The sequence below is a fragment of the Macaca mulatta genome, chromosome 1 (genome assembly GCF_049350105.2).
Source record: "Macaca mulatta isolate MMU2019108-1 chromosome 1, T2T-MMU8v2.0, whole genome shotgun sequence".
Lineage (NCBI taxonomy): Eukaryota > Metazoa > Chordata > Mammalia > Primates > Cercopithecidae > Macaca > Macaca mulatta.
In genome coordinates, this window is record NC_133406.1 from 77,786,540 (window position 1) to 77,806,527 (window position 19,988).

Sequence of the window (19,988 nt, forward strand, 5' to 3'; positions counted from 1 at the left end):
AAGCACATTTGGAAAAAAAGACACACTGGTGACATTTTCAAATATGGAAATCCCATGCATTAATACATTTTTATTTAACAAACATTTTCAAGGTCGCTATTCCACACAGGACCATGAGAATCAGAAAAAAGATGGTATCCTGTCATTCACAAATGAATGTACTTTATAAAGCCCTTTGGAATAAAACAAAATATATGTAGGAAATAAATATTTTGCAGGGATTTGCAAACCTCGGTAAGTATGCAGTAATACCCTTTTAATGGAGCTCAAGATAAACTTTTACATCTTCACTTCGACTCAAGGGTATTTTGACCTTCTTGGGACCTAGCCAAAAAAGAAAAACCTCAGCCTCAGTAGAGAATAGAGATCAGTAACCAAATACACCAATGACCAGAAAGTCAAAATTATTTTTCTATTAAATGCTAAGACCTGCAGAGGATGTGCCCTCATGTGTGTTTTTCATTTCATGATCCCCAGTGGGCACTCCATATTTGTGGCATTAAAACAAGAATGGGGAGCCCTAATGCACTGGTTGAGAAGAAGACAAGAATTCTATATGCCTATCCATTCCCCCTCGTCCCGATCACCTTCCCTATCTCTCAAGCAGTTTAAAAATCACTGATAACTACTACGTCCTTACTTCTTGTCAATTCTAAGTAACATTAAACATACCATCCATCTACTAGTCCTTCATTGACAAACCATGTGAGTTTTCTTTTGGATAGCACTGTGTTGTTGAGATTTAGCCGACTATATTCCCAAATATATGGTTTTCTTATGCCTAAAGCTTCAATAATCCAGTAATACTGCTCATCTCTGTCATGGTATTCTGTTGTTCTCAGGGCATGCGTAACACCTTCGATGCTGTCAACTATGGGGCAGGCAAAATCATATGTTGGATAAACACTAGAAAAAAGAAAATAAAAACAAATAAAACATTTTACCCTTTCTCTCTTAGATTAGGCATTATAAACAACAATACTAATTTAAAATGTAATTCTTTACAAGTTAACAGATTCTTAAAAACCAAAAGGTTTTATGACTTATAATACTCAAAGTATATCAGAACATTATCAGCCTTTGAGAACAATGAGTCAGTTATCAACTTAGCAGTCAAACAAAAAAGCAAATTTGCAATTTAATACAAAATTAGGTATTGGTTTGGCAAATTGTATAATCATAATATTTCTGTAATGGCCAATGTACGGCATGGTAAGAAGCAATAAACAATACATGTAATAATTTTAAGGAAATTTAGCTGTTGAACATCTTTTTTTTTTGAGACGGAGTCTCACTGTCTTCAATAATCCCTTACTCAAGTAAATCCCTGAGAGTCTTAAAAGTAGTCAAACACACTCAAAAACAGTGCTCCATTCACTGTGTAAAAGAAAAAAAAAACAAAAACCGATAACAGACCAGAAAATTATTACGTTAAAATTACATTTAAGATGAAATAGTCTTAAAAACAGTTTCTGACTAAGATAATGTATACAATTTATATGCAGTATCAATTTGAATTAAAAAAATATACATATTAGTGCAAATATGCTTTCTTTCTTTTTTTTGGAGAGTTTCACTCTTTTACCAAGCCTAGAGTGCAGTGGTGCAATCTCAGCTCAGTGCCACCTCCGCCTCCTGGGTTCAAGTGATTCTCAGCCTCCCGAGTAGACAGGATTACAGGCATGTGCCACCACGCCTGGCTAATTTTTGTATTTTTTTTAAAGTAGAGATGGGGTTTCACCATGTTGGTCGGGCTGGTCTCAAACTCCTGGCCTCAAGCGATCCACCCGTCTAGGCCTCCCAAAGTGCTGGTATTACAGGCATGAGCCACTGCACCCAGCCAATGCTTTCCTTTTTGTTTATCTAGAGAAAGGGTTTCACTCTGTTGGTCGGGCTGGGGTGAAGTGGCATGATCACAACTTACTGTAACCTTGAACTCCTGGACTCAAGCAATCCTCTTGCCTCAGTCTTCCAAGTAGCTAGAACTACTGATGCATGCCAGCATACCTGGCTAGTTTTTTTCTTTTTCTTTTTTTTTTTAATTTATTTTTTTGGTAGAGACAGGTTCTTACTATGTTTCCCAGGCTGGTTTCAAACTCCCAGCCTCAAGAGATCTTCCTGCCTCAGCCTCCCAAACTGTATTACAGGCATGAGCCACCGTGCCCAGCCATTATACATTGTAACCTTTAAGATACAACTTGATTAAGATACTATTGTATTATGCTTTGCGATTATTTGATACTGAAAATGTGTATCCAAAGTCACTTTTCCAAATGTACTTAAAGGATTTGCTTAGTAAAACAAGGAGTAATCCTGGTAAAAATAGTATGTATGCACATATAATTAACGTGTGTTTGTCTATATATGGACAGACATGTCAGCACCCATGAGTTTAAAGTCAGTCACATCAGCTAACCAAGTAATCATTTACATTTACCATTCTTTTCAGAAGTTTTAATTCAGCATTTATGTGTAGTAGGCTTCTTCAAAGTATTAAAAAATATATTTTATGGTTTACTTTATAAAGTAGGCTTTTTTTTGGGAAAAGGTCCATTTAAAACGAAGATCTGTTAACCTACAAATCCACATAGAAAACTAATCTAAACACATGTTACTTTCTTGTATTGTTCATACTTCTGGAAGTCTTCAATATTATTACTTTTAGGAATCAATTTGTGCAAAGTAGACTCAAAGTTTATTACAGGAAGCAAAGTATCTTCATCTAAAGATATACATCACAGTTTACCTAATCAATACAAAAAAAAGACTCAGGACTTTCACAGATACAAGTGATCTTAGAAATAATGTGGTATAACCTTAATTGATAGGTGAGTAAACAGCCCCTGAAAGGCCACCAGCCAGTTAACCCATGAATGAACAAAAGGCTAGGTTTCTTGACCATTTTGCTTCTACTCCATGTTTAGAGAAGATCAAAACAAAAGCACAGAAGGTCACCTAGCATATTGAAGGAGATATACTTACTTGTATTTATTTCCAGTTCTTGGATGTGGTTGAATTTTGCAGCGATAAAGGGTTGGATCTCTCATGCATCCATTGTTACTACTCATGTCAATTTTTGCTCGCAAACAACAGGACTGACCAAACTGGCTCCCTTTTTTCATTTCTTCCCACATTTGTAGGTTCTTCTCAATAGCTATAAAATGATAATTATATCACAGTTAACTCATCTGGTTAAATTGAAATTATTCTTATAGTGCTATAATTTGATATAAAATTTCATGTTCTTGTTTTATAACCACCCTGTGTTAGTTTAAAAACACTGTAATAGTTCCAGTATCCAGCACCAAGAGCAAATGCATCATTTTTTAATGAAAGATGTTTCACAATACATTTAGGAAATACAAATATGTTTTAGAAAAGATAACACTAATACATTCCACTCATGTAGTATTAATTAAGCATAAAAAAAAGTACAAGGCCTGAAGGCTCCGCTCACCGAGTGTTTCCCTTCCCATCATGGTACAACGGGCCAGCCCCTTCTCATCTCCCTCAAATTTAACATTCTACCTTTAAAGCAGAAGCGTTCTCTCCTTTTGCCACCTCATGCCTAAGGGACAGAATGGTTTGGTCTGGCCCTAAGGTCCCACAGGCATTGGCACTACAGCCCGTGCCTGTCTAAAGAACACATCTCAGGCTGACAGTCTGAACTCATGGGCTCCCTGAAAGCCCCTTCATCATCCCAATGAGAAGCAGGATACTCTTGGATCCAAGAAAATAAGAGGTGATAGAAAACAGACAGTGATTCAAGAAAGAAAAGAGTTTAATACTAGAAAAAAGGACTCCATATTCTAAGTGGCAATGGTTCCACCTATATCACAGTATCTAGCAAAAACCTGCCCCATATGCATACGAACTGTTAAACAATAATTTTCTGTGGAAGCTACTAGAAATGTAAGACAATTGCCCTCAAAGAATCAAGATAGGTCTAAAAGTCCATTGGTTAGCCACCTTTGAAAATGTAGAAAACCTTTTCAAAATAAAAAAGACTCATTATAACTATTTTAATTTACTAATGCTTCCCAAATGTAACACTCAAGATTTAATATAGTGTGGTTCTGACAACATAATTACAGAATGAAAATAGCCCAATTTAGAAGTTCAGGAGAGAAGTCATGAATAAGAAAGATATGCTCTTTAGTCAAGTGACAGTTCAGAGATATAGGTTAGTACTGAGCTTATATTATATATTATATTCACATTTACCCACATGCCAAAAGGAAGACTTGGGTGACAACATTATCATCAAACATTGTATTATAGAAAGGCTAAGTATTTGAAGTAAGACAACTGTAAAATGTTGCAGAAGGAATCCTTCAAATTGAATGAATACAATGCAAAAGACTACACATAATAAGTGAGACATGAAGGGCATATTCATATGTGGTTGTGATGTTAATAAAATAATAAGAACATAAAGATAGAGAAAGAAAAAAGATTTCTAACACAAATGAGTCCTATACCCAAATATGTTTAAACTAGCAGCTTTTGCCTGGCATGGTGGCTCACACCTGTAATGCCAGCACTTTGGGAGGCTAAGGTGGGCAGATCATGAGGTCAGGAGTTCGAGACCAGCCTAGCCAATATGGTGAAAGTCCGTCTCTACTAAAAATACAAAAATTAGCAGGGTGTGGTGGTGCGCGCCTGTCATCCCAGCTACTTGGGAGGCTGAGGCAGAAGAATCACTTGAACCCAGGAGGCAGAGGATGCAGTGAGACCAGATTGTGCCACTGCACCCCAGCCCGGGCAACAGAGTGAGACTTTGCCTCAAAACAACAACAACAACAACAACAACAACAACAACAAAACAAAAAAACGAGTAGCTTTCACAAAAAAGAAACCACATTCAACTAAAGAAGCAGAATATAAAAATATCAATTAAAACATAAAACAATGTGCCTTACGGTTTTTCCTATGTTTGGATTCTATCCTCTGCTCACGTTCTGCTTTCATTTGTTCAGCAGGCGTATCGTCCACATAAGCCTTTCCTTCTTGAATTAGCTTCTCTGCATACTTCATTATAGTTTCAAAATGATCCGAAGTATAAGTAAATTGATCTGGTTTGATATGCAACATTGCAACATCTTCCAAGATAACCTGTAATAAGAAACCAAAATAACCATCGGTATATCTTTTGCATTTTTTCGTGCATTTTCAACCCTTGATACTGCATTTAGGCAAATGTAATATAAACCATCAGTCTTATTTAGCCTGAAAACAGTTCTGGAAGTTACATGATATTAGATCAAAAAAGAAAAAAGAGATAGATACTCATTATATTAGCCTCCAAATTTCCAGCTGAGAAAGCTGATCTCATGATGGAGTTTTCCATTTACTTTGGAAAAGCTGGTCATTACCGGGAGAACTGACAATCATTTGCCCTCTCTTTGAATACACTGCCATACTTCTGAATAAAGATAAGAGGCTAGGAAACCTTCACATTTTCCAATACCTACTTAGTGTTTATTTCATTCATAAACTTAAGATTATATGACCAAAAAACCTGCCTCCAGTGACCAATTCATTTAATAAATTGGTACTATAGGAAAACATATCATTCAGGTAAATTCTATAAATGGGGAAAAGAAAAATAAATTTTAAGTTTTTTGGTATGGGAGCTCGACATTTCTTAGCTTAGGTCTAAGACATGGAATATATAGATAAGGAAAAAAGTAGCTATGAGAACAAAATTTATTTTTATACCATGAAGGTATTAGGTAATCCTGTAACTTTAATTAACTTTTCTGACAAAGGGTCATCACTACACTTTTAATTACCTTCTCAAAATCTTCCTTTTCTTTTTCAGGATTTGTGTCATCAAATCTCATGATCAGTTTCCCTTTAAAGTTAACCTGGTAGTGCTGGTTCAGAAGAGCAGCTTTTGCATGCCCAATGTGTAAGTAACTAAAACAAAAACATTTCACAAAGAAACTCATTAACATGTTTTAACTAAATACTTAAACTTAACCTTTTTGAGGAGATGAGAACTAAACAAAAATCCTTCCAATTGGTACCCAAGTCATATTTTATTTTCTAACAAAAAGTACTGTGATAGAAAATCTGACCCTGACAGGAAGAAAAAAAGACTACAACATATATAAAACAATTATAAGAAACAACTTCATGTGTAAAATCTCACAGAGGGGACAAGGTATTTACAAACATTGCAACCTTAAGGAGACTCTCCTTTTTCTTTTTATCAAAAAGAATGGTAATTTAATTAAAGTAAAGCTGCTTCAAAGTTGTTTCCAATGCTACCTTCCACTGTTTGTCTTTAATAAGACCTGCTACTACTGAGAACTGGGTGCCCACCTATGCCACTGGAGAGAAGCTCTTCTGAGACTGTCACTGTGATGGCTAAATGAAAAGAGCACATGACAATTAGTAAAAGTCACTTTACTTCTCTAGGCTTTGGTTTTCTCAGATGCTAAAATTTTTTTTTTTTTTGAGACAGAATCTTGCTCTGTCACCAAGGCTGGAGTCCAGTGGCATGATCTCGGCTCACTGCAACCTCCACCTTCCAGGTTCAAGCGATTCTCCTGCCTTAGCCTCCCAAGTAGCTGGGACTACAGGCACGTGCCACCACGCCCAGTTAATTTTTGTATTTTTAGTAGATACGGGGTTTCACCATGTTGGATGGTCTTGATCTCTTGACCTCATGATCTGCCTGCCTTGGCCTTCCAAAGTGCTGGGTTTACAGGTATGAGTCACCATGCCCAGCCAAAAGAGTGTTTTTTAACTTTAATTTTTTAACTTTTATTTTAGGTTCAGGGGTATATGCGAAGGTTTGTTATAGAGGTAAACTCATGTGAGGGAGATTAAAAATAAAAGAATTTTAACTAAATAATCCCAAAGGTCTCATCAGCACCAACACTCAATGAATCAGAATCTACAAAAACACTGTTCTGCTGTTCTTATGAGCAGCTGACAACTGTAAGGAAGAATATACATCAGAGGCACTGTTGATAATATTACACATCAAGATCCTCCTCCTATCAAGTACATGAGTAAAAGAAAAGATGTCACACCACTATGTTGAAATACAGTTGATTGGGCTGGAAACAAGGCATGAAGCAAGGAAATTTAATCCGCTTTCACCAACTTGTATTAGTTTCAAATTATAATGATGGTAGCAGTTGCACAGTTTTTTTATTGTGGTTATTTTTCTGTTGTTTTTTTATTTTGAGACGGAGTCTCGCTCTGTCGACCAGGCTGGAGTGCAGTGGCGCCATCTCCGCTCACTGCAAGTTCTGTCTCCCAGGTTCATGCCATTCTCCTACCTCAGCCTCCCAAGTAGCTGGTACTACAGGTGCCCGCCACCACACCCAGCTAATTTTTTGTATTTTTAGTAGAGATGGGGTTTCCCTGTGTTAGTCAGGATGGTCTCGATCTCCTGACCTCGTGATCTGCCCACCTCAGTCAACAGTTGTACAGTTTTAAGACAGTTACCTAGTTTCCCACACAGCTCTGATCTCAGTTGACATCAATATGGGAAGGGGAAAAGTACAACCTCTTGTATGAATTTATATCATTTTTAAATCAATCAAGTTTTTAAAAGTCATTAGCATCCCAGATCAATGATTCAACTTTAAGAAGGGCTTGGGCCGGGCACGGTGGCTCACGCCTGTAATCCCAGCACTTTGGGAGGCAGAGGTTGGCGGATCACGAGGTCAGGAGTTCAAGACCAGCCTGGCCAACATGGTGAAACCCCGTCTCTACTAAAAATACAAAACTTATGCGGGCATGGTGGTGGGCGCCTGTAATCCCAGCTACTCAGGAGGCTGAGGCAGGAGAATCGCTTGAACCCGGGAGGCAGAGGTTGCAGTGAGCCAAGATCACACCATTGAACTCCAGCCTGGACGACAGTGCGAGGCTATGTCTCAAAAAAAAAAAAAAAAAAAGACAAAAGGGAGGGTTTATACACAAAGGCTAATGCAAACAAGTACAATGCAATGTATTTACGGCTATTCAAAACTTTCTACATATAATAAAGGGCTGTAGGCCTGGCATGGTGGCTAACACCTATAATCCCAGCACTTTGGGAGGTCGAGGCAGGCGGATCACCTGAGGTCGGGGGTTCACGACCAGCCTGACCAACATGGTGAAACCCTGTCTCTACTAAATATACAATAAATAAATAAATAAATAAAATAAAAATAAATAAATAAAGGGCTGTGATATCCCCAGATGAAATCTTAGATCAGAAAAGAGACAGTAGGGAAAAACTAACAAAATCCCAAAAAAGGATGAAGTTTAATTAATAATATATTAACATTAGTTCATTAGTTGTGAAAAATGTACCATAATAATGTAAAATGTTAATGTTAGGAAAAACTGGGTGCAGGGTACATGGGAACTTTCTGTACTATTTTTGTAACTTTGTGTAAATCTAAAACTATTCTAAAATTAAAAATTTATTAAAAATAAAACTAAATGAAGGGCCATAAATTCCCAGGAAGAAAAATACTGTGATGTACTTTTAACTGAGGGTGTTGCGCCCAATAACATGTTATAACCATTGTCAAGAAGAGACTAACAATCAGTACCTATTATTTTACAGTTAATGTGCTTAGCTTTAAAATATAGAAATTAAGAAAGGTGATGAGATCAAAACATTATTTCAAAAATGTTATTTCTAAATCTGAAATAACATCTGCAGGTCTAACAATTTCAAACCCCAAGAAAGCTAAGAGGACTATAAGTCACAAAACAACTAAAACCATCAGTTAAAAAGTCAATCTATATCAGAATAGCTAAACACACACACACACACACACACACAAAAGAATCATGCTGCATGAGTTAGCAGTGATGCTGAATTGGGCTTCTGCCACATGTAACAGATACATGTAGTATAATTTTTAATTATATGGATTCTAGAGCCAGATGGTAGAGGTTTGAGCTTGGCAAGTTACTAAAACGTTGTATGAATCTGTTTCTGAAACCATTTGTAAAACAGAGATAACAATAGTGACTTCCTTAGAAGGCTGTTGGGATTAAATAAGTTACTATAAGTAAAGCACGTGGTAGCACCCGTACATAATAGGTGCTATGTATATGTTAGCTAAGAATAAGAATAAAAGGCTAAGCCAAGCCTTCTGGCCTTTCATTTAAGACACAGAAAAGAAAAAAAGAAAAAATAGTAATTAAAGAAAAACTCTTTAACAGTATAAGAAGAGATGATCAAAATTATGCATAGTAAGAAAAACTAAATACTGATTTATATTCCAAATCCCAAAGCTGTCTCATGAGCATAGTCTCTGAAACTGATATAATTTATAACAAAAAATATTTTATACTGTAAATATACAAACATGGGGAACTCACTATTCCAAGAAATGACAGTGACACGAAATATGAAAAGATTCAAAAAAGACAAATGTTCAAGTGGTACAGCTACAAATGGCCACTGCCAAAAAAAAAAAAAAAAAAAAGGGTGGTTTTACAGGCAATTAAGGTCAACAGGACAATCATGACCTCTCATACCAAGTGCACAGTAGCAGAATACTGGACGGCAGGAATGCAGGATGTCTATAGGTATTAAACCATGTAAGGTAAATATTATTTATAACTGAATCCACTTAGTCAATTACCAATCAACCATTTAATGATCAAGTCTGTGAATTTTCCAGAGTCATCACTTTTGTTTCATCTCCTTCTATCTACCCTTTATTTCACCTCCTGAATCAGCAAACATAGAAAAGCAGAGACAAAAATGTGATATTCTGAAAGTAATTTTACTGTTAATGATGCTTATGAAAGTTTGTGAAGAAGTATTAAATACATAGTTAAAAGAAAATTGTTTCTGTATCTTCCAGTTTCTACTGTGTACTATATAAGGGTGAGAACTGCGTTATGGTGATAGAATACAAAATCTGAAAAAATTAAATTTGGAAATCCTAAATTTGGAAAAAATAATCACCTCAATTATAAAACATGGCAGAACATTTTCCTAATGGTTAATTTTCTAAGTGAGGCTAACTGCTTTAATAAGAGGTATTTTATTATATTAATATCATTGGAAGGACGCTATTATAAAGCTTGTCCAGTATGCTTCAAATAGGATGACAGGTGTGCAAAGACAAAGACTTCATTTTCAGCCCTGGGGAATGGTGGGTAAGGCCTGAAGCAGCCCCAGCCTGGTGATCAACATACAGAACAGTCTTTTTCCCTAATGAGCTATTCAAATACTACTTTCCATGGGTGCCAAGAGATAAAGGGGTTGGGACACCTAATGGAAAGAAAGGAATAGAAACAGGCTTTTCAGGACTCCCCTTCCTTTATTTGGGGGAAAAATAACTTAAAAACAATGCTGGCTGGGCACGGTGGCTCACGCCTGTAATCCCAACACTTTGGAAGGCCGAGGCGGGCAGATCACGAGGTCAAGAGATCGAGACCACAGTGAAATCCTGTCTCTACAAAAAAAATACCAAAAAAAATTAGCCAGGCGTGGTGGCAGGCGCCTGTAGTCCCAGCTACTTGGGAGGCTGAGGCAGGAGAATGGCATGAACCCAGGAGGCAGAGCTTGCAGTGAGCTGAGATAGCGCCACTGCACTCCAGCCTGAGAGACAGAGTAAGACTCCATCTCAAGAAAAAAACAAACAAACAACGCTATCATAACTTGAACTGCTAATTAAAAGGACTGCTCAGGGTACAAACACAAATCCAATTAAATGAAAGCCCAAAAATCTAAAACTAAAAATGAAATTTAAGGTTTTTTATTTGTGGATATTTTGTTAATTACATTTACAGTTCTGTCAGGATAAAATTAAAATGCCGTCTCTTTTACTAAGTTCACAAACTAAAAAAACTACAAATTAAATCAACATTAACAATAACGTAAAAACTATTAAGATGTTTAGAATTTTACCTATCACAATTAAAATCTTACGTTCTTCTATAATATTAACCTATTAATACTTTAAGTATTTAAGCACTGTTTTAAAGCTTTCCCACTAAATATATTCAATTATAAATGTAAGTTACATTTTCTTACCCACTAGCCTCTGGAGGAAATCTGACGGTAACCTTTCCCATCTCCGCACCTGGAAGCTCAACAAATTTCCCAACATCTTGCTTTTTCTCAGGTGCCTGAAAAACACAACCACCATCACAACAAAAAGTCTTATGGTTAAATGTCTAAGAACACACTCATTCAACAAATGTGCCAGGCACTACACACACTGGTTATGAAAAACATGACGACTAGAACATCATCCCTGTACTTGAGGTTGCAAAATCTGATAAGAATATAACTAAAACCAAATACCAGTAATAGAGATATGTTCAGGGTACTGTTAGATCACTCAGTTGAAATTAATCAGCAATATCTAAGTTTATCAGGAAAAGCTTAAAAGGAGTTAAGAAACAAGCTGGACCTCAAAGATAAGTAGAAATGTATCAGATGGAGAGTATATGGGATGCTGGGTACAGTGGTTCATGCCTGTAATCCCAGCACTTTGGGAGGCCAAGGAGGGCAGATCACCTGAGGTCAGGAGTTTGAGACTAGACTGGCTAACATGGTGAAACCCCATCTCTACTAAAAGTACAAAAATTAGCCAGCCGTGGCAGCGTGCACCTGTAGTCCCAGCTACTCAGGAGGGTAAGGCAGGAGAATCGCTTGAACCCAGGAGGCGGAGGCTGCAGTGAGCCGAGATCGTGCCACCACACTCCAGCCTGGGTGATGAGCAAAACTCCGTCTCAAAAAAAAAAAAAAAAAAAAAAAGAGTATATGGAGTATTCATTCTAAGTAAATAAATAACAGAGTAGGTAAGGCACGAAGGCAGGAAAAAGTAGTGCAATGTCCATTAAAAGTTAGGAATGCATATTGGGTGGGTAGGGAAGGAAGCTGAAATAGATTAAGTAAAAAACACAGAGGACCTTTTAAGTTTGGCTTTTAAGTTTTAGGCAATGGGGAGTCAGTCCTCAGGGATAACAGGACCACGGATTTGTGCTTTCTAAAGTGATACCCTGAACTAGAGAAAGATGAGACAAAAGGAAGTTTAGTTATGAGATTATGGTATTAAACCAAGCAAGGAACAATTAGGCCTCAAAAAAGTGCGATAGCACCGAAGGACAGAAAACAAATCTACACACATGAGAAGTCATAACAGGGCTCATTGAGTAAATGTGAAATACAGTGAAGGATGAGTAAAGATTTGCAGCCAAAACAACCTGTGTTGTTTTGTGGACTGTGCTATCTTTATCCAAGTAGACAGTAGTTTTCAAATTTTACATTAGAAAACCTTAATTAAATCAAAACTGTACAACACATTCCTAAAATGTAAAACAGATCGAAGTGGAGCAAGTCTGGTTGAGAAAAGAACCTTTTGTACTGTGCACTATGTCACGTTTTCCTACAAAATCAATGAAACAGTGCTGCAGAATCCCAGGACTTGATGCTCAATGGTTCAAAAACCAGGAGATTCAGAAGAAAGAAAAAATTGCAAAGGTGTAAAATTATGAGGTTTTATTTACATGGAGTTTGAACTGCCTAAGGGACATATATTGGATGATCAAAATCTTTAGTTATATAAAGATTAGGGCTTTATATAGCTGAACAGTTAAAAGTGAAACGAAGATATAAAAATGTCAGATTCTTGCAAGAAGATCCTTTTAAATTTATTAAAAGAAAATAAACTTTATGAGTAGGAATAATTGTCTTTTCAGACCTAGGGCCTCAGACAGACTGAAATGTCATTTTTTCTTTTTTAAGAAAGAAAAAAAGGCTTACCACTCGAGCTTTGGTTGTTGAAACATCCCACTTGGTACCTACTGACTGGAAGGTCTGCTGGGCTTCAAGAAAGCCAAACCAACGTTTTACATGAACTGGAGCTTTGTTCTGTTTCAACTGTTCTTGCCATGCAGCATTTCCTATGAGCAAAGATAGTTTTAAACTATTCAATCAATCTGCAGCTTCAAAAGCAAAGTTCCAGTTGTGACTAACTGAAGTAAATGAGATGGCTTAAAGTTGTGCTTCTAAGGAATATGAAATTTAAGTATCTGGGTATACAATGAAATGTTTTCTAAAACAGTGAGCTCTCTGTGTCCATGAGTTCCATAACCGTAGGTTCAACCAACTGAAGATGAAAAATATTCAAAGCTGGGCGTGCTGGTTGCCTGGAACCAGGGGAGGGTGGATGATTGATTACAAAGAGGCATGAGGAACTTTTGGGGATGGTGGATATATTTATTATCTTGATTGTAACCATAGTTCCACAGGGGTGTGTGTGTGTGTGTGTGTGTGTGTGTGTGTGTGTGTGTGTGTGTGTGTGTGTGTGTGTGTATAAAAGTCAAAATTTATCAAATTATACATTTTTAAATAAGTGTGGTTTCCTGTATATCAATTATACCTCAAGAAAGTTGTTTTTGAAAAAATTGGCTTTCCAAGTTGGAAAAAGCATATTCTTACCTGTTGCAAACTAGTTGTAGAAGAAGGAAGTGACCTCTAAGAAAAACCACAACTCCACATCACCCCACTACTCCCTAACCTCCCAATCACATACTCGCTGAGCAATAATGGCTTTTTTTCAAGTCAGAGACAAGTGTCTGGAGTAAAATAATAGCTGAAGTAGGAGAGGTGCTAACATAAATGGGATAGAGACTTCTTTATCAGGAACAAGATCAGCTCCAAAGGCAAGAAGGAAGTTGGGGTTGTGAGACAGACAACGGCAGAAAAAGACAGGGAATTCCTGTAGCTGGATAGGAATAAAACAGCCAGGGAGGTCATTCCTCTGTAATAAAGTCTTAAGTTACTGTCTAAACATATATATACATACACATATACATACATGCATACACACAGAAATATGTATAATTCTTATCCAGCAAAATATTAAACGATTAAAACAGAGCATTTTAGGAATTATTGATACCTTTTAGGGTGGCCCAAACACATAAATCTGCTAAACTCAAGGAGTTTCCAACTAAGTATGTTCTCAGAGACAGGCAATGATTGAGTTCATTAATTGCAGACGTAAGGGAATCACATGAAGATAATTTTGTAGCACTGAACTCCAACCAGTGATCAATCTGTGAACATAAAAGATAGAAAAGAAATGTACTCCAACATATAAAAAGACTATAAAAAAATTCTAGTTAACTAGAGCAATAGTACACTCTTACTATGCTTTTCCTTTCTCAAATTATACAATTTATCATTATGTGGATTAAATTCTCATTGCCTAAAATCTAAAATGGAACTTAAATAAATGCCACATTTATTTTGCTATGCTTTCTGCTTTTTTTTTTTTTTTTTTTACAAGAGTGTGGAGGGGCACTTCAGGAAAGAATAGGAAAATAAGAATTTGAGAATTGGTACAGAAATAAGTAACCAACCTGAATGAACCAAAGGGACTGTACCCAGCCAAACATATTCATTTACTTGAAACATTTAAAAGTTAGTACTTAGAAACCATTCTGTGTACTTTGAATTTTATGAGATTTAGGAAGGTTAGAGCAGAATACAAACAGGAAAAAAAGCAGCATCTAAAAAGCAGTACTGTCATCTACTGCATAATGACATTTCAGTCAATGACAGACTGCATATATGACAATGGTCCCATAAGGTTATAGTTATATCTATGTTGTCTATGTTTAGATACACAAATACATATTGTGTTACAATTGCCTACTGTATTGAGTATTGTAACTTGCTAGTATAGGTTTGTAGTCTAGAAGCACTAGGCTACACTGTATAGCCTAGGTGTGTAGTAGGCTATCCCATTTAGGTTTTTGTGGGTACACTCTATGATGCTGATAGAATGATGAAATTGCCTAATAACACATTTCTCGAATGCATCCCATTGTTAAGAGGCACATGATTGTATCAAAAGTTAATTTACTGATATAATTAATTAAACAAGGCATACACTTAGAAAAGAAAATGAGATCCAAACTATGCATGTTACCCTGGTCAAACTTAACTTTCCTAGGCTTGCTGCCTTATCCGTAAAGTAAGAACGTTGGATGAGATGATCTATACAGTCCCATCTGGCTATGAAATGCTAGGAATCTGTGAAGGCAAAGATGGCACTAAACGCTCCCAAAAGAACAGCTGGTAGGGGATTAAACGTTCAAACTTAGGAATTACAAAAAAATAATTTTCTTGTGACAACAAAAACAAGATGAGCATTCCATACCTTGGTCTATATAATTAACACTCTGTTAATATCCTTAAGTAGAATAGTTCATAAGCCAACAATAAATGATGAGGTTCCCATAAAAAAACAGAAGCATAAGACAAAACACACACAACAAAATGTTCATTGCTTACCTCAGTGTGTTCCATCAGATTACAGCCATATAACCCAGCTGTAGTTGCAACTCTAGCCAAGTAGCGAAGTATGGAATTCACATCTGTGAATATCACATTTCTAGAATATAAGCATGAGATAAAATATTACTGCTGCTCTAGCAAATCAGTAAGTCATGAGACTTATGAAGAAATGTAAAAATGGAAACCTTATTATATTTACCATGTATTTTCTACTATAGTAAAAAATAGATCTGCTAATTTGTTTGTTTGTTTGTTTCAGATGGAGTTTCGCTCTTGCTGCCCAAGCTGGAATGCAATGGTGTGATCTTGGTTCACTGCAACCTCTGCCTCCAGGGTTCAAGCAATTCTCCTGCCTCAGCCTCCCAAGTAGCTGTGATTATAGGTGTCCACCACCATGACAGGCTAACTTTTTGTATTTTTAGTAGAGACAGGGTTTCACGACGTTAGCCAGGCTGGTCTCGAGTTCCTGACCTCAGGTGACCCACCCACCTCAGCCTCCCAAAGTGTTGGGATTACAGGCGTAAGCCACTGTGCCCAGTCTGCTAATTTGTTCTTTACATGTCTATTCAGAGGTGCAAATATGAAAATATAACTGGGATATTGAGAATAACAGTGATTTAAAACAAATCAAGGCTAGCCAGGAGTGGTGACTCACACCCGTAATCCCAGCGCTTTGGGAGGCCAAGACGGGCGAATCACTTGAGGTCAGGAGTTTGAGACCAGCCTGGCTAATATGGTGAAACCCCATCTTCTACTAAAAACACAAAAATTAGCCAGGCCTAGTGGCATGCACCTGTGCTCCCAGCTACTCAGAAGGCTAAGGCACAAGAATCGCTTGAACTCACAGTGAGCTGAGATCACGTCACTGCGCTTCAGCCTGGATGACAGAGAGAGAACCTGTTTCAAAAAAAATAAAATAAAATAAATCAAGGCAAAGGAGCAAAGAATATATTGCTAATAAAGAGGCTAAGAAGGCAGATCAAACCTCGTCCAAACCCATCACAGGCCAGGTGCGGTGGCTCATGTCTGTAATCCCAGCACTTTGGGAGGCCGAGGTGGACAGATTACTTGAGGCCAGGAGTTTGAGACCAGTCTGGCCAACGTGGTGAAATCCCGTCTCTTCTAAAAATACAAAAGTTAGCTGGGTGTGGTGGTGGGCACTTGGAATCCCAGCTACTCAAGAGGCTGAGGCAAGAGAATTGCTTGAACCCGGGAAGTGGAGGTTGCAGTGAGCCAAGATGGCGCCACTGCACTCCAGCCTGGGCAGCAGAGCAAGACTCCCTCTCAGAACAAAACACGAAAAACCACACAGTGTTGGTGGGAGTGTAAATTAGTCAAACCACTGTAAAAAGCAATATGGCGATTTCTCAAAGAGCTAAAAACAGAACTACGATTCAATCCAGCAACCCCATTACTGGCAATACACCCAGAGGAATATAGTTCATTCTACCATGAAGACACATACATGCAAATGTTCACTGCAGCACTATTCACAATAACAAAGACATGGACCTAAATGCCCAGCAGTGACAGACTGGATAAAGAAAATGTGGTACATATACACCATGGAATATCATGCAGCCATAAAAAAAAAAACAACAAGATCATGTCTTTTGCAGGAACACGGATGGCGCCGGAGGCCATTATCCTTAGCAAACTGACACAGGAAAAGAAAACCAAATACTGCATGTTCTCACTTATAAGTGGGAGCTTAATGATGAGACCATATGAACACAAAAAAGGGAACAACAGACACTGGGGTTTAAGGGTGGATGTTGGGAGGAGGGAGAAGAGCAGAAAAAATAACTATTGGATGGCTTAGTACCTGGGTTACAAAATAATACGTACAACAAACTCCACATGACACAAGTTTACCTACATAACAAACCTGCACATGTACCACTGAACCTAAAATAAGTTTTTAAAAAATGAATAAATTTATTTTTAGCAACAACACAAAAATACTGCAATGATAAAACAACAGGATACTAAAAAAGGAGTATCCAGAATGTAAAAAAACAGAACACTCAGATACTAAAAATATAATAGCCAAATTTAAAAACCTCAATAGAAAAATGGGATAATAAAGTTGACGAACTTTCCAGAAAGTAGAGAAAAAAAAAAAATGGGCCAGGCATGTTGGTACACAGCTGTAGTTCCAACTACTCAGGGGGCGGAGGCTGGTGTATCGTTAAGCCCAGGAGTTGGAGGCTGTAGTGTGCTACAATTCCACCTGTGACTATCCATTGCACTCCAGCCTGGACAGCATACTGAGACCTCCATCTATAAAAATAAAAATAAAGAGGCCGAGCACGGTGGCTCACACCTGTGATCCCAGCACTCTGGGAGGCCAAGGTGGGCAGATCACCTGAGATCAGGAGTTCCAGACCAGCCTGGACAACACGGTAAAATCCCATCTCTACTAAAAATACAAAAATTAGCTAGGCATGGTGGTGCATGCCTGTAATCCCAGCTACTTGGGAGGCTGAGGCAGGAGAATCGCTTGAATATGGGAGGGGGAGGTTGCAGTGAGCCTAGATTGTGCCATTACACTCCAGCCTGGGCAACAGAGCAAGACTCCATCTCAAAAACATATAAAAAAATAAAGAGATGGGGCCAGAGCAGTGGTTCACGCCTGTAATCCCACCACTTTGGGAGGCCAAGGCAGGCAGATCACCTGAGGTCGGGAGATTGAGACCAGCGTGACCAATATGGAAAAACCCCGTCTCTACTAAATATAGAAAATTAGCTGGGCATGGTGGTGCATGACTGTAATCCCAGCTACTTGGGAGGCTGAGGCAGGAGAATCACTTGAACCAGGGAGGCAGAGGTTGTGGGAAGCCGAGATCGCGCCATTGCACTCCAGCCTGGGCAACAAGAGTGAGACTCCATCTCAAAAAAAAAAAAAAAAAGAGAGATGGAAAAAGGAGGTGACAACTTAGAAAAATAAAAGGACTAATCCCAACACCCACATAAACAACAGAAAATGGAGAGAAAAACATTTTTCAAATCTCAGAAAAAATTTTTTCAATTTCCGAAAGCAGGATTTCCAAGTTTCCACAACGAAAAAGGCAACCAAATGCCCAGCAGAACAGATGAAAAACAGACCCGAACTAAAGCATATGGTTGTAAAATTTGAGAATACTGACTCCTAAGGGAAGATTCCTCCAAACTTCCTGAAGTCACATAGAAAAGTTCAACACTCAGAAAGTTTCAGAAGAAAATTACAAAGCAAACAAACAGCAATTATTCCATGAAAAACTAATAGTTTTACATGAAAAGCAATTATACCATGTGGCTCAGCAGTAAATAAAACTTACATGGTCATTATAATGTAAATACAGAACGGTAATCAAATGACAATTATGGTACAACTACACTGGGAGAAAGGGGGAGATAGACAGCAGAAGTTTATGAGTATGGGGTGACTGTGTGTACGGAATGGCAACAGGGGAAAGTGTTTCAGCTTTATCTTTTTTTTTTTTTGAGATGGAGTTTCACTCTTGTTGCCCAGGCTGGAGTGCAATGGCACAATCTCGGCTCACTGCAACCTCCACCTCCCAGGTTCAAGCTATTCTCCTGCCTCAGCCTCCTGAGTAGCTGGAATTATAGGCATGCACCACCATGCCAGGCTAGCTTTGTGTTTTTAGTAGAGGTGGGGTTTCTCCATGTTGGTCAGGTTGGTCTCGAACTCCTGACCTCAGGTGATCCATCTTCCTTGGCCTCCCAAAGTGCTGGGATTACAGCTCCCAAAGTGCTGAGCCACCACACCCAGCTCAGCTTTATCTTTTCTTTTTTTTTTTCCTTTTTTTTTTTTTGAGACAGGGTCTCCCTCTGTCATTCATGCGGGAGTGCAGTGGTGTGATCTTGGCTCACTGCAACCTCTGTCTCCTGGGCTCAGGTGATTGTCCTGCCTCCGCGTCCCAAGTAGCTGGGAGTACAGGCGAAGCCATCATACCCAGCTAATTTTTGCTTTTTTTTTTTTTTGTAGAGACAGGATTTTACTATGTTGCCCAAGCCGGTCTTGAACTGCTGAGCTCAAGCAATGCACCCGCCTCAGCCTCCCAAAGTGCTAGGATTACAGGCGTGAGCCACCATGCCTGGCCCAGCTTTCTCTTTCTTAGTGGAAAGATATTGTCTAAAACTGGAAAAATAAGGAGAAACAATACTAGAATGTTACAGACAGAGGTCAATACAAAAGAATCAGCTCAAAAGGGTTGAAATGTTTGTTCCTATAGAGGAAAAAATAGAAGATGGGAGGTGAATGGTGCTTTTTACTAAAATACTTACAGCACTATGCCGCTAAAGTATTTGCATATGTAGCTTTCGTTTTTTGTTTCATTTTTTAGAGATGGGGTTCTACTTCTATCACTCAGGCTGGAGTACAGGGCACAATATCGGTTCAGTATACCCTTCACCTCCCAGGCTCAAGCAATTCCCAGGCATCAGTCCCCCAAGTAGCTGGGACCAGAGGAGTGTGCTACTACTCTTAGCTAATTTTTGTAATTCTTCTAGAGGCGAGGTTTTGCCATGTTGCCTGGCTGGTCTCAAACTCCTGAGCTCAGGCAATCTACCCACCCTGGCCTCCCAAAGTGCTGGGATTACAGGTGTGAGTCACAAAGCTCCGCGATAGCTTTGATTTAAAAAAAAAAAAAATTGTAATGAGACTGGGCGTGGTGGCTCACACCTATAC

At 38.2% G+C, this 19,988-nt stretch overlaps 1 protein-coding gene across 2 annotated transcripts in view; it reads right to left on the bottom strand.

Moving 5' to 3' along the window:
* The window catches only part of EPRS1 (glutamyl-prolyl-tRNA synthetase 1), an 83,753-nt gene that overhangs the window by 52,526 nt on the left and 11,239 nt on the right, over positions 1-19,988 (bottom strand). For both annotated transcript variants that reach the window (XM_077937689.1, XM_015116038.3), the window contains 8 exons: positions 15,293-15,392; positions 13,893-14,049; positions 12,752-12,891; positions 11,015-11,109; positions 5,796-5,922; positions 4,923-5,115; positions 2,983-3,154; positions 673-906 (listed from right to left, as the gene is read on the bottom strand). In XM_077937689.1, the coding sequence (XP_077793815.1) occupies positions 673-906; positions 2,983-3,154; positions 4,923-5,115; positions 5,796-5,922; positions 11,015-11,109; positions 12,752-12,891; positions 13,893-14,049; positions 15,293-15,307 (1,133 nt within the window). In that variant the 5' untranslated portion in view covers positions 15,308-15,392. The remainder of the gene's footprint in view (positions 1-672; positions 907-2,982; positions 3,155-4,922; positions 5,116-5,795; positions 5,923-11,014; positions 11,110-12,751; positions 12,892-13,892; positions 14,050-15,292; positions 15,393-19,988) is intronic.